The 15,373-nt window shown below is 41.2% G+C and overlaps 1 protein-coding gene across 1 annotated transcript in view; it reads right to left on the minus strand.

Annotated features, from left to right (window-relative positions):
• The window catches only part of LOC133447248 (zinc finger protein 208-like), a 190,882-nt gene that overhangs the window by 88,631 nt on the left and 86,878 nt on the right, over window positions 1–15,373 (minus strand). The window contains 1 exon segment of the mRNA XM_061725894.1: window positions 6,133–7,007. Within this exon segment, the coding sequence (XP_061581878.1) occupies window positions 6,133–7,007 (875 nt within the window).

Here is a 15,373-nt window from a genome sequence, read left to right on the forward strand (position 1 = left end):
CGGGGGGAGGGGAGGGGATGGAGGGAGTGGGGTGTTTGGGGGATCCTATTGGGTCAGAGTCGTCGTAAGAAAAAACAAAAAAGGAGAAGTCGCCGTAAATAAGGCAGCGAATTACCGGAGAAAAGGTAGACTTATTAGCCAACTCAGTGACGCTAATGTGGGTAAACGAATTGATAACATTAAAGCCGGGCATACACTGTGCAATTATCGGCTCGTTTTGAGCCGATTTTCCAGTCGTGCGACTTTTTTTTGATCGGGCCCGATTTTGACCCAATCGTTGCTCGTGCCTCTTGCAGTGTACGTGGGGTAACGACGAGAGATTAACACCTCACGACGAGCTCCCTCTCACAAATCGTGAGGTCGCAAGAAAATCAAGCGTGTTTGAAATCCTGGTCTCTCCTCGTGAAGGAATCGCACAGTTGAAGCAGCTACGACCCGATTTGCCTCATCCTTTCGCAGAGAGCATGCACAATCTCTGATGTCACGTCAAAAAACTATTATTTGTAGTTTAAAGGAGCTTGAGGCAGGATTGAGGCAGGATTTATGAAAAAAAATTGTATACGTTTTAAGTTTTCTAGTAATAATGTCAGATGAAGCGTTCCAAACCCAAAAGAATGTTTCCTCTAGTGTATCTCTCCGTTGCCTTGAACAGGCTGTGTGCTGCAAAATGTGCTGCAGTGCTGGGGCCGAGTTTCCCGCGCTGTCCTGCGGATGTGACGTCACATGACGCTGCATGCGCGTTCTCCCCGTTCTCCCGTGTCGGCTTCGCTGTTTGCAGTAGGGGATTAAACACCATGATGGGCCGACCCACCAAACCTGCAGTGGTCAACTGCTCAGACCCAATCTCCTTTGCAGAACATCTCAACAGCTTCTTCACCCGGTTCAACAACAACAGAAGACCAAGCAACTGGACCTGTCCAACCCTGAGCTCTCCTTCAACCGTCGTCATAGACGAACAGCTGGTGACCTCCATCCTGCACAGAGTCAACCCACACAAAGCCCCAGGACCTGACAGGCTCGGAGGCAGGGTGCTCAAGGACTGCTCCACCCAGTTAGGTGGAGTTCTCACCAGGCTGTTCCAGCTCCTCCTGGATTCTGGCTGTACCCCCAACCAGTGGAAAGAGTCCACAGTAATCCCCATCCCCAAAAAAGCACACGCAAAGGACTTGAAGGACTACAGACCAGTGGTGCTGACCTCAGTGCTTTGCAAGTGCATGGAGAGAGTAGTGGGTGACCAGCTGTCCGACATGTTGGCCGACAAACTGGATCCCCTCCAGTTTGCGTACAGAGCAAGACGTGGTGTAGAGGATGCAAGTCTCACACTTTTAGACACCGTCACAAAGCACATGGACTCTACACACCCACACACCAGGATTTTATTCATGGACTTCTCCTCTGCTTTTAACACTGTACACACTAGCACCCTGCTGCACCGCCTGTCAGATCTTCAGGTGCACCCAACACTGCTTTTATGGATTTTTAACTTTTTACAGGACAGACCACAAGAAGTGCTTGTGAATGGTTTTAAATCGAGCAAACTGGTTTTAAACACAGGGCTTCCTCAAGGTTGTGTTTTATCTCCCATTCTCTTCTCTGCATATACCAACAACATCTCTTGTAGCAGAGAAGGAATGTCACTTTTTAAATATGCAGACGACATGGCACTGGTTGCCCACATGACTGGTTCTGATGCCCTGACTCAGTACCAGCAGGCCGTCAGCGACCTGGTCCAAACATTCACTGAGAACTCACTCCAGCTGAACATTGCCAAAACAAAGGAGCTGTGCTGTGGAGGCAGAAGCAAGGCAGCAATAACGCCATCTCTTTTCCAGCCGCTCAGCATCCAGGGGCAGCTGGTAGAGCAGGTCCAGTCCTTCAGATACCTGGGGACTGAGATCCACACCTGTCTGTCCTTCACACAACATACGGACGGTATTTACAAGAAGGCACAACAGCGTCTCCACCTGCTGAGGAATCTAAGGACATTCAACATCAGCAAAGACATTTTAATTCTGGTTTACCGTTCACTCATTGAATCCATTTTTACATTCAACATCTCATCCTGGTACAACTTGCTCACCATCAAACACAAAACCAGACTCTCACGAATAATAAACCAGGCCAGCAAAATATGCAGATCACAACACACCCCCCTGTCTGATCTCTACAACCGCTCTGTGATCAGGAAGGCCACTCTGATCACAGAAGACCCCTCTCATCCCCTTCACCACTCATTTCAACTACTGCCATCAGGCAGAAGGTATAGAATTCCACTGGCCCGGAAAAACATTTACAAAAAGTCATTCATTCCATCTGCCACAACCATTCTGAACACTATCAAATAGATTGTTGCACTTTTAACAGGCACTGTCATGTCTGTTTTAACTTATTTACTGTTTTTAACGTATTTATTCTTTTTATATTGTAACGTGTCCTTATGAGAATGTATGAATGTGGTTGTGAGCCCTGTCCAAGAGGAATTTCTGTCACCATTGGGACAGACAATAAAGTATTCTATTCTATTCTATTCTATTCTATTCTATTCTATTCTACCCCCGGCGGCCGTCGTGGCAAAGGGTGGCGCTATAGAGTCTCATTTCTTAAAAGGAGCCTCATGCTCCTTTAAGTGTTGCAAATTCACATTACAAATCATGTTTTAATAGCAAAAAAAAGACCGCATTTCCACGTACGGTGCGGGTCGCCGTGTACCCTACGCCGTAGGCTCTGCGTTGTTGTAACGCGGAACCATAAATCAGCCTTACGGCGTACCCTACGCCGTAGTGCATAAATCAGGCACTAAAGGCTGATTTATGGTTCCGCGTTACACCAACGCGGAACCCTACGCCGTAGGCGTAGGGTTCCGCGTTGGTGTAACGCGGAACCATAAATCAGCCTTTAGTGTGTGCGCTGTCTGCTGTTCGGAACACTTCTCTTTTTTCTCTTCTCATTTTGCTGGGACGCCGGGTCCCTCCGCCGAGACACAACTTTTGCGGTATGCGTTCTTTGTTGTTTCTAAAAAAGATGCGCAGAGCCCACCCAATCAGAAACGGTACATATATTTTGGGATTTTAATTTTTTTTGTTTTTTTTTATTTAATTTTAAATGATTAGGGTGTAGGAAATTGAGAGAAACAATCTCATTATTGTTTCTATTTGTAGGTGAAGACTGACTTGAGAAACAGGCTGCAGGGGGATCATCTTGCAGCATGTATGCTGCTAAGCATCAATGGGCCACCTCTGGGAGAATTTCCCTACAACAGAGCCTTAGAGCTCTTCTTTAAAAAGCCAAGGAAAATTAAGTGCTCTGAGCCTGGGTGCAAACTTTGTCATTGAGTCTACACAGCCTCATCTAGCTGATGTTTACATGTTATTTATTTAATGTTATTGTTTTTATTTATTTTTTACATTTTCAACTGGTTAGAGTTGAAGTTGAAGTAACATTTATTTATTGTTCAGGGATAAAAGCCAATAAATAGTTTTTGAAAGTTACATTTGCTGTCAAGTGGTCATTTGTGTACGCCGTACATTTACGCAGCCGCCGCCGCCGCCGCCGCCGCCACCCCCCCGGGAAGCATGCCCCCACTTTTCAGCAAATTCCTAAAGGAAACACTGAAATAGTGATCAGAAAATTGTGTAATTCGTAATGAGGAAGCTTTATAAAATAATAATACAATTGAATAGAATTACAGCACTAGAGGAAATAATGCAATGCAAAGAAAATGTATAGAACATTTCTAGTATTTTTCCTGAGAACTGTAAAATTGTGCAGGGCTGATCTGCAAAATATAAGGAATGGGCATTCAGTTATTCACAGGTTATAAAGTATTTTTTTATTTTGTCAGTAAGTATGTTGGACTACTAATTTATGACGAAGTCCCTCTAAAAAACGTGACAGGAAAAAGGTGCAGAGCGTATGAGTTTGTGGGAGCATTATCTCGCTGAAACAACTTAATAAAACCAAGTTGAACTTAGTGATTTTCAACATCGTCCTATTATATTGTTTAACCAAAAATAGATACATTACCTCTTCACTATCCATCCTGCAAACGACCGCTGAAAACAGAAAAGTAGTTTTGAAAAGTCTGTCCCATCTTCTCTCATCAAAACAAATGCAGCGACGGGGACAGGAGTTTTCCGGCAGTACGCGCTGGTGCTCATGGGAAATGTAGTGCTCTTTCTGGTAAAGCACTACCGCTTTGGTCCAAAGGAGCCGCCAAACTCAACAAAAGCTGAAAGTTACATTGTGCTGCTTTAATACAAAAGAATAAGTACATAATAGAATGATTGAAAAATAAGTAGTTAAAATAATGATAAATAACTAGATAACAAAAAAAACTAAACCACCCTAATACAATAAAAAAAAATCATGTTATAAGCTAAACTAAAAGGAAGGTCTTGAGCCTCTTGAGCCAGATATGCATGGACTGCTGATGGGCCACGTCCAAAAGTGAATTAAGCAGTTCAGTCTTGGATTTTAGTTGGTTAGACAGTATCCGGATGTCTCCCTTGAGGCTAACAATTTCCTTATTAGTGTCTGAACATACCGGGTTGTCATCTGGTGGCGTTGGGGCAGCCAAGATCTGCTCACAATCACCATCGGCGGCCATCTTGAGTCAGCAACAATGATACCGGAAAGAACAATCATCTACCGGTGGTGAGTGAATGGTCTGAATTACAGCCCAACAGCAAAGGGAACCAAAACCCCTGATGCTTCTGGCTGATCCATAATATCCTCCAGGTTTTTGTAGTTGACTGCGTGAAATTGTGTCATTTTGTCCAAATTGGTTTTAATTGGAGCCATAATGTTACTGGACTTGATATCGATGGACTGACTGCTGAACTGGAGTTTAGATGCTACTGACACAGGAGTTTTTGTTAACCGGTCCACAGCAGCAAACGAGGGATGACTGTTATTGATGTTATTGTTGATGATTTCAGAAGAGGAGCCCAGTGCTTAAACATTAGGCCACCAGGGCTAGGGTCTTTGTTGTGAACAGTCACTGATCCAATTCCTGCTCCACTACATATAACTTATCCTTCAGACACACATTTTATTCACAGGATTTTAAAAAAATGTTTAAATTGTCATTATCTTTGTTAAGCCTGATTTAAGGTTCTGCGTTAAACCAACGTAGAGACTACGCCGTTGCCGTCGTGAACCCTCGGACTTCTCCGTCACTCCATTTCGCCGTGGTGCAGTACCCCCCCAGAGCGCTAGTTGATACTTTGTTTAGCTTCCAGTCTTTCACAGTGGATCAAAGAGATAAGGACAACTATTAAAAAACCCAAAACAACCTCCCCAAAAAAAAAAATCACACACACACAAAGAAAAGAGCGTTGAAAGTTCACGACTGCTTCACGAACCGGAAATGCGTTGCTACCAAGCAAACCAATCACAGCCCTCTCGGTCTGCGTTGGGTCTGCGTCGCCTCGCGCGTAGTTACATTTTTTGGGAGGTGCACGTCAGGCTACGGCGTAGGCTACGGAGATCCTCCTGCGTAGCTGCGTACCCTACGGCGTAGGCTCTGCGTTGATTTAACGCTGAACCATAATTCAGCCTTAAGTCTATGACAGCATTCACTCACTTTTAGAGTTGACCAGCTGGTCCCAGAAGCAGAGGTAAGAAAACAGTGCTTTACTAATGACACCATCCCTCAGATAAAATTAAATCAAGAACCATCATTCATCTATAGTGATAAAATCACATGAACAAGGCACCACTGTGGGACACTGTTCTAACATTCTGACATTGACTTCCTGTTTGTTTACAATGGTGTTACTGAGCAGGAAACTGAAATCCAACAAAAAACGAATAACTTTATTCAGAACAGAACAATAACAGAACAATGATGAAAAATGTTAGATTACAATAAAAACATTACAAAAAAGGTTACTAATTTACGACCAGAAGCAGAACTATTAAAAAAAATAATAATATAAAACTGAACTTATTACAATTATACCAGATTTCCAGATACACACATTTTATTCAGTGTGAACACGTTGGTGACATCTCAAATTACTCAATTGAGTAAAAGCTGCCCCACACTGCTCACATCTGTACGGCTTCTTTCCAGTGTGAATGCGTTGGTGCCTCGTTAAAGCACCTGATGTGGTAAAAGCTGCCCCACACTGCTCACATCTGTACGGCTTCTCTCCAGTGTGAATGCGCTGGTGCGTAGTTAAAGCACCCGATTTAGTAAAAGCTGCCCCACACTGCTCACATCTGTACGGCTTCTCCCCAGTGTGAATGCGTTGGTGCGTAGTTAAATTACCTGATGTGGTAAAAGCTGCCCCACACTGCGCACATCTGTATGGTTTCTCTCCAGTGTGAATGCGTTGGTGCGTAGTTAAAGCACTTGATGTGGTAAAAGCTGCCCCACACTGCTCACATCTGTACGGCTTCTCTCTAGTGTGAATGCGCTGGTGCTTGGTTAAAGCACCTGATGTGGTAAAAGCTGCCCCACACTGCTCACATCTGTACGGCTTCTCTCCACTGTGAATGCGTTGGTGCGTAGTTAAAGCACCTGATGTGGTAAAAGCTGCCCCACACTGCTCACATCTGTATGGCTTCTCTCCAGTGTGAATGCGTTGGTGCGTAGTTAAAGCACCTGATATGGTAAAAGCTGATCCACACTGCTCACATCTGTACGGCTTCTCTCCAGTGTGAATGCGTTGGTGCGTAGTTAAAGCACCCGATTTAGTAAAAGCTGCCCCACACTGCTCACATCTGTACGGCTTCTCCCCAGTGTGAATGCGTTGGTGCGTAGTTAAAGCACCTGATGTGGTAAAAGCTGCCCCACACTGCTCACATCTGTACGGCTTCTCTCCAGTGTGAATGCGTAGGTGCGTAGTTAAAGCACCTGATTGAGTAAAAGCTGCCCCACACTGATGACATCTGTACGGCTTCTCTCCATTGTGAATACGTTGGTGAATTCTTAAATAAGCTGATCTGGCAAAAGTTGACCCACACTGATCACATCTGTACGGCTTCTCTCCGGTGTGAATCTTCTTATGTCCCTTCAAGGATGATGAAGTGGCGAGGACTTTCTCACACTGATCACAGGGGTAACCTGTGGGCCTCTCTTTCCCTTTACGTTTCTGTAAAAAAAGAAAGAGACTTAGATCCCGTTGTCGGTTGACCTGTCAAAGGTTTTTTCAGTTGTATTTAATAGCTTTCTATCATGGTCTTTGCAGTGAAACAATGAATCCTTATTTTCTAGGGGTCATATTAACCATGTCCTGTCACAACTAGTTCTTTACAGACAAAAACATTCAAATAAAACATCTCGGTAGGTCAGAACAAAAGTGTAAGTGGTGAAAGCTGCTGAAACAAAAACCCTTAGAACACATTCATCAACTGTTTACCGAAGCCACTTGAGATGACTGATCTCAAACTTTCATTAGAAATTTTGTCTTTAAAACAGTTTTGACTTCAGAACTGTATGTGAAAACTCAGTTTTATTACCTGACAAATGTGATGTCATAAACAAGTCCTCATCAAGATAGAGATGTCATAAAAAGGAAAAATTTGGGCTATAAACGAGCCCCAAAACAAGCGACATGAGACAAAAACAACATTTCAGCAACCTGAATTTATTTGTTGCTACTTTCAATGAACATACATGACAAGCAGCATGAAGGCCTCTGGTCTTATATGTCAAATATGATTTCATTCACTGTTTCAGCTCAATTAGCTTATTTAAAAACACAAATAAATTAAATTCATTGGGCATTAAAATTATGAAATTAATTCATAAAATTGAAAGTCTAAAGTCCTTATAAGATCCAAATATCTCACAGATAAGCATTTAGTGACTGAACATAAACGGTGCAATAAAAAAAAAATAATTGGGAGTTATGCGAATGTGTGAGGAATTAATAAAGAAATTCTTTCAGGCAGTTATTTGAAAACACTAGTGTGGAGAAATCTTGTAGTTGTTAATGAACAGAGTACGGATCAATGTAGGTTTTTTGATTGGGTATAAAGTTATCTGAGTGCATTACATTTCTTTTGCTAAGGTGTTTTTTGTAATATCACACTGTGTCCTCTGACAGGACATAGTGTGGGAGATGCTTTCCCCCCCCCCTCTTTCCTTGTGTCATCTTTTTCTTACCTAATGAAAGGGCGGTGCTGACCCATTGGCTGAACCCTCAGGCACCAGCTCTCCTTTTTTGACATGAAACACACTTCTGCTGATGTCTATGTACGGCCTTGCGCCCCTCAAGATCCAAAATGTTCTTCTTATTTCAGCAAAGATCCTTTCTAAACCATCCTGACACAATCTCTCATTATAATCTTTAATGATTTATTGTGTCACCTTGTAAGTAGGATCCAGTACAATTGGATGTAGTACAGAAGTTTGGGCTAAACAGAGTAAGCAACTGTGTGTTGGAAGTGATTTGTGTGATTTGAGACAGGCTATGTCCTCCCAAAAGCTATTGTTTTGTGCCTTTTTATAGGATTTCTTGTTCAGCATTCAGAAATTCAGCTGCAGAGGGATTTACAGTGGTCTGTCTGGAAAGAGACTGGGCAGTTGCATCCAGTAATTCTTGGTAAGTTTTGAAACAGTCAGGATTTGGCACAGTAACAGCAACGTTAACACAGTAACAGACAGATTGTTTCAAATCAATTTGTTCATCAACAGATACAACATACAAGGTTTAGGCCAAGTATCTGGAGGTTTGCATAAAAATGCTGGGGCATTGATCCATCTGTTTGGGAGGAAAATATCTGACGTGTCTGAGGTGTTGTGCTACCGTCATGTGATCATGTGAACTCTTATTGAACATTTTGTGAATATGTAAATTCTAGGGGTGTAACGGTACATGTATTTGTATTGAACCGTTCGGTATAGCGTGTTCGGTTCGGAACGGAGGCGTACCGAACGAGTTTCCACACGGACATATTAAGTAGAGGACCGCACGTTGTAGAGCAGAGCGCTGCTGCAGCTGCACATATGCAGTTGCGCTCACACCGAGAAACAACAAGCAACAGTTGTAGCCGACGTCATGGCTAATGCCGCTAGTATTGGCAATAACCCTTGCTTATTAATCACATAACACAGGTTAAACATCATGACCAAATCCGCTCCGACCCGGTGCGTCAGTGATCAGCGCAGACAGACTGCAGCTTCGCCTGAATTATGGTTCCGCGTTAAATCGACGGCGTAGGGTCGCGGTGCGGTGTGCGTCGCCGCGAACTCTACGCCGTCGGCTCTGCGTTGGTGTGACGCGGAACCATAAATCAGCCACCGGGAGCAAGGGCTCGCTGGGTTGATGTTGATCCGCGGACCAAACTTGTTAAGGAGCATCAAACTCACTCTTATCTACGCGGAAAAAACGCTAAAATATAAAGTAGGCGTCCCAAAGTGTGATCTATGGTGAAATAGGAAAATTAAGATGTGTACGCTATATGTGTAGGCTGTTCCCACTGTTCCCTTCAGTTCTGCAGCGCAGCTTGAAACCCCGCCCACCCCCGCCCCGCTGCAGGCACTGACGCTTTCAGTGTGAATGCACCAAGCGGCGAGATGCTGGCGTCGGGACGCCCGTGACGCTTTCAGTGTGAACGCAGGGTTATAAATGTTATTTAATCTGAGCAACAACTTTAAACTGTTCAGTGTTGCATTTGTTCAATTTTGCACATTTGATGTAGAAAAGATTTGTTTTTAAGATTTAAGATTTTGTTGTTTATAAGTCTGAGCCTTATAAATGTTATTTAATCTGAGCAACAACTTTAAACTGTTCAGTGTTGCAACTGTTCAATTTTGCACATCAGGGAGATATTTTTTTTTTAAGTCTGAGCCAATGTTATTTTGTGGGTGTGTAATAAACAACTAGCACGTTTATATTTTGCATTTTTGTTTTCTTACTGTACCGAAAATGAACCGAACCGTGACTTCCAAACCGAGGTACGTACCGAACCGAGATTTTTGTGTACCGTTACACCCCTATCACTGAGTGAATATTATGAAAGTAAAATATATATTTCTCGCTAAATGTAATCAAAACGCATTTTTATGCAGAAACTAACTCCAAATATTGATTTTATTCACTAAAAAATGAGAAATGTCCGCCATTTTTTTTGGTGTCACGGCCAGAATCTTGAAAGTCACGTGACTTGGACGCAAAACGAATAGGCAGAAAAAATGTAACAATGTAACAATTCAAGGGCTATTATTGTAACCCCTCTAAGTTTTTGCACTTGGACCAACGTAGGCAGGGTACGTTTTTATGTGAGACTGGGTTGAGTTATGGGACTTTATCAGACGAAAGTTATGACAACGCAAGAAAAATGCTTTTCAGACGATTTGGTCATAAAGTTCTTATCATAAATGCACATATGAATAAATTGTTAAATCTGACTCCAGTTAAAAAGGCCTGTGATGTAGCAGCTTTACGCAGACTATATGATGACATGGAGATTCAAGTACGCTGCTTAGGCTCAATGGGAGTAGTCTCACACACTTATGGCAATTTGCTCTGCCCAATTCTCATGAAAATGATGCCAGAAGAAATGGCTTTGCAGCTCACCCGTCAAAACGGTCGTGAACGAGAAGAAGATACGGACAATACGTTCAGTGTAGAAAACCAGAAGTCGTTTTTGTAGTTAGTTAGTCAGGCTTCAAACATAAAGATATAAAACTGCAATTTAATTTTTGTGAAGAATCAACAACAAGTGGGACACAATCATGAAGTGGAACGAAATGTATTGGATATTTCAAACTTTTTTAACAAATAAAAAACTGAAAAAGTGGGCGTGCAAAATTATTCAGCCCCTTTACTTTCAGTGCAGCAAACTCTGTCCAGAAGTTCAGTGAGGATCTCTGAATGATCCAGGGTTGACCTAAAGGACTAATGATGATAAATGGAATCCACCTGTGTGTAATCACGTCTCCGTCTAAATGCACCTGCACTGTGATCGTCTCAGAGGTCCGTTTAAAGCGCAGAGAGCATCATGAAGAACAAGGAACACACCAGGCAGGTCCCAGATACTGTTGTGGAGAAGTTTAAAGCTGGATTTGGATACAAAAAGGTTTCCCAAGCTTTAAACATCCCAAGGAGCACTGTTCAAGTGATAATATTGAAATGGAAGGAGTATCAGACCACTGAGAATCTACCAAAACCTGGCCGTCCCTCTACACTTTCAGCTCATACAAGGAGAAGACTGATCAGAGATGCAGCCAAGAGGACCATGATCACTCTGGAAGAACTGCAGAGGTCAGAGGTCACCTACAGCTGAGGTGGGAGACTCTGTCCATACGACAACAATCAGTCGTATACTGCACAATTCTGGCCTTTATGGAAGAGTGGCAAGAAGAAAGCCATTTCTTAAAGATATCCATATAAAGTGTTGTTTAAAGTTTGCCACAAGCCACCTGGGAGACACACCAAACATGTGGAAGAAGGTGCTCTGGTCAGATGAGACCAAAATCAAACTTTTTGGCAACAATGCAAGATGTTATGTTTGGCGTAAAAGCAACACAGCTCATCACCCTCAACACATCATCCCCACTGTCAAACATGGTGGTGGCAGCATCATGGTTTGGGCCTGCTGTTCTTCAGCAGGGACTGGGAAGAGTCTGCAAAAGACCTGAGACTGGGACAGAGATTTGTCTTCCAACAAGACAATGATCCAAAACATAAAGCAAAATCTACAATGGAATGGTTCACAAAAACATATCCAGGTGTTAGAATGGCCATGTCAAAGTCCAGACCTGAATCCAATGGAGAATTTGTGGAAAGAACTGAAAACTGCTGTTCACAAACGCTCTCCATCCAACCTCACTGAGCTCAAGCTGTTTTGAAGTAGGAATGGGCAAAAATTTCAGTCTCTCGATGTGCAAAACTGTACAACTGTAATCGCAGCAAAAGGTGGCGCTACAAAGTATTAACTTAAGGGGGGTGAATAATTTTGCACGCCCAATTTTTCAGTTTTTTATTTGTTAAAAAAAGTTTGAAATATCCAATACATTTCGTTCCACTTCATGATTGTGTCCCACTCGTTGTTGATTCTTCACAAAAAATTACAGTTTTATATCTTTATGTTTGAAGCCTGAAACCTGGCAAAAGGTCACAAAGTTCAAGGGGGCCAAATACTTTCGCAAGGCAGTGTAGGTCTCTGTTATGTTCAGCTGAGTTACCAGCGTGGCTGCACCTCCTGTTCTTTCTCTGCCTTAGATGCAGCCAACTTTGAAAACTCAATATACTCCTTCGTGTGAAAAACCTTCAAATGTCTTATCAGCTTTGTTGTGTTGAAATAATTTTATAACATTCCTCCTCATGGTATCTCCTTTTTTTTTTTAGTTTAGTTTATTTTGTTTTGGTCATTTACATTTTAATATGTTTGCATATACACACTGTATATGTACAGTATACACACAGGTATAAATATATATATGTACACATTTCCTTTTTTTTTTTTTTTTGACCAAAAAGGTATAAGCTGAAGCCTCATGGCTTATTTTGCCTATCCTTTTCAACAAAGGCAGACTTCAGAAACAAAAGATACTAATAAGAAGAAAACGAAACGAACGAATAAAACAAAGAAAATAAACAAAGAAGAGAAGAAAATAAATATGGTCACTCACGATTTGAGGACAGCTGCACGAGGAAAGTTGCATAATTTAGACAGTTTAATATGAAGATAATTTATATTAGTGTTCTATATTTATCCATTATTTTAGATTTATAATTTTTTTAAAATTTATAAATTGAGCTACTTTTTTTTAGTTCCTCATCCAGGCAGTTCCATTGTTTCACACCTTCCACACTGATACACCTTGACATTTTTTTTGTTCTTGGCCATTTCTGCTCAAAAATGCCATAACCCCTTAGGTTGTGCCTGCTCTCCCTCACCTGGAACAACTCCAGGATACAGCGTGGGAGCATCTGGTTGTGTGCCTTGTACATTGTTATTGCTGTCTTGAATTTGATTAAATCATATAATTTTATGGTGTTTGACCGGATGAAAAGTGGATTTGTTGGTGCGTAGTATTTAGCATGGTTGACAATTCTGATTGCTTTTTTTTGGAGTAGAAATATTGGGTTTATGTTTGTTTGATAGTTGTTCCCCCATATTTCCACACAGTAACTGATGTGTGGAAGTACGAGGGAACAATACAGTAGATACAGTGAGCTCTGGTCCAAATTTGCTTTCATTTTGTACAGTATAGCTATTGTTTTGGATAACTTTGATCTTAAGTTATTAATGTGAGATTTCCAGTTTAGTTTGCTGTCAATTATGATGCCCAGAAATGTGTTTTCATGCACTTGGTCGATTTCAACACCGTCAAACTTGATTTTGATCTGTTTGTCAATCTTGTGGTTTCCAAAGATGATGTATTTTGTTTTGCTTAGATTTAATGACAGTTTATTGATGTCAAACCATTTTTTCAGAGTTTTAAGCTCTTTTTCAACTGTTACCTGGAGTTGCTCCAGGTGTTTCCCTGAGCAATACAGACTTGTGTCGTCTGCGAACAGAACACATTTCATATTTGTCAATATATCACATATATCATTTATGTACAGTATAAATAGCTTTGGCCCTTGTACTGAGCCTTGTGGAACCCCATAAGTGATCCTTTCCTTTTTAGAGTCGGCACCGTTCATATGTACAAACTGGTGTCTGTCGCTAAGATAGCTTTTTACCCATGTGTTCGCTATTCCCCTGATCCCATACCTTTCTAATTTCTGTAATAGTAAACCATGATGAATAGTGTCAAATGCCTTTCGTAAATCAACGAAAACCCCCACTGTATATTCCTTGTCATCAATTGCTGTAGATATATGTTCAACCAACTTCGTAACTGCCATCGATGTCGACCTGTTTGACCTGAATCCGTACTGGTGATTGGTTAATAGATTGTGATTTTCTATAAAATCGTCAAGCCGTACTACAAACAGTTTTTCTAAGATTTTTGAAAATTGTGAGAGTAATGAAATCGGTCTGTAGTTTGTAAAGTTGTGTTTATCTCCATTTTTAAAAATGGGAACTACTTTTGCGGTCTTCATGTTGGTTGGAAAGATGCCAGTTAGGAAGGATTGGTTGCAGATGTATGTGAATGGGGGTACTATGCAATCTATGATATCTTTGACCAGTGTCATGTCTATGTCAGTGCAGTCAGTTGATTTTTTGTTTTTTAATTGATGAACTATTTCCAGAATTTCACTTTCATCTACCCTCCTAATAAATATTGAATTTGGATTTTGTTTGATGCTCCTTTCATTGAGTTCCTCACAATCACTCGGTTCCACAATGTCATTTGCCAGACTAGGCCCCACGTTTACAAAGAAGTTATTAAATTCATCAGCTATTTCTTTGGTTTTATTTATAATAATATTATCTTTAATAAAATGATCTGGGTAACCGTTATTAACCTTACCTTTTTTTATTATACTATTTAATATTTTCCATGTTCCTTGCATATTATTTTTATGCTGTTCCAGTTGTTTATGATAATATTCCTTTTTTTTAGATCTGATAATACTTATTAGTTTATTTTTATATGTTTTATATCTAAGTTCTGCTTCCTTGGTCCTATGTTTCATATATAATTTATATAATAGGTTTTTCTTTTTACATGCGTTTCCAAGGCCCTTTGTAATCCATGGCTGATCTAGTCTGGCTTTGTTCTTGGATGTAGCCTTTCTTAACGGACAATGTTTGTCATAATGCTTAATTATAGTGGACAGAAAGGCTTCGTAGGCCTGGTTTGGGTCGTCTGTGGCGTAGACCTCATCCCACGTAAGGATGCTCAGGTCTTCCCTGAACGCAGCAACAGATTCGGGTGTTCTACGTCTAGTGAGTTTGTGGTTGAGCATTTTGGTTTTGGTTTCCTTTTTAAGAAGCTGTGGGAAGATACTGAAAACAGGGAGATGATCACTGATATCATTTATAAGTAGTCCCGCCGTGGCTTGGCATTCTATTTCATTTATATAAATATGATCAATCAATGTGGCTGTTTCTATTGTGATTCTACTTGGCTTTGTGATTAATGGGAATTGACTTTTGCTATATATTGCATTAATAAAGTCTGTTATTTTAGGATGTCCATGGGGGTTTAGAAGGTCTACATTGAAGTCCCCACACATTATGTGTACCTTGTTACTTATGTTACTGAAAAGGTCATCTAGTTTTTGGTTGAATGTATCTAGACAAGATCCAGGTGTTCTATACACGCAGCTGATTATTATATTCTTTGTATCTGCACCAATAATTTCAATAGTAATCAATTCCATAATACCTTCAATGGCAGCTGACAAAGATGGAATCATGTTGCATCTTAAGGTTGCATCAACATATAATGCAGCTCCTCCAGATTTAGCATAGGTCCTATCCATTGTGAATAGCTCATAGCCCTCTATTCCCACAT

This window comes from Cololabis saira, chromosome 1 (genome assembly GCF_033807715.1).
Source record: "Cololabis saira isolate AMF1-May2022 chromosome 1, fColSai1.1, whole genome shotgun sequence".
In the NCBI taxonomy this organism is placed as follows: Eukaryota; Metazoa; Chordata; class Actinopteri; order Beloniformes; family Belonidae; genus Cololabis; species Cololabis saira.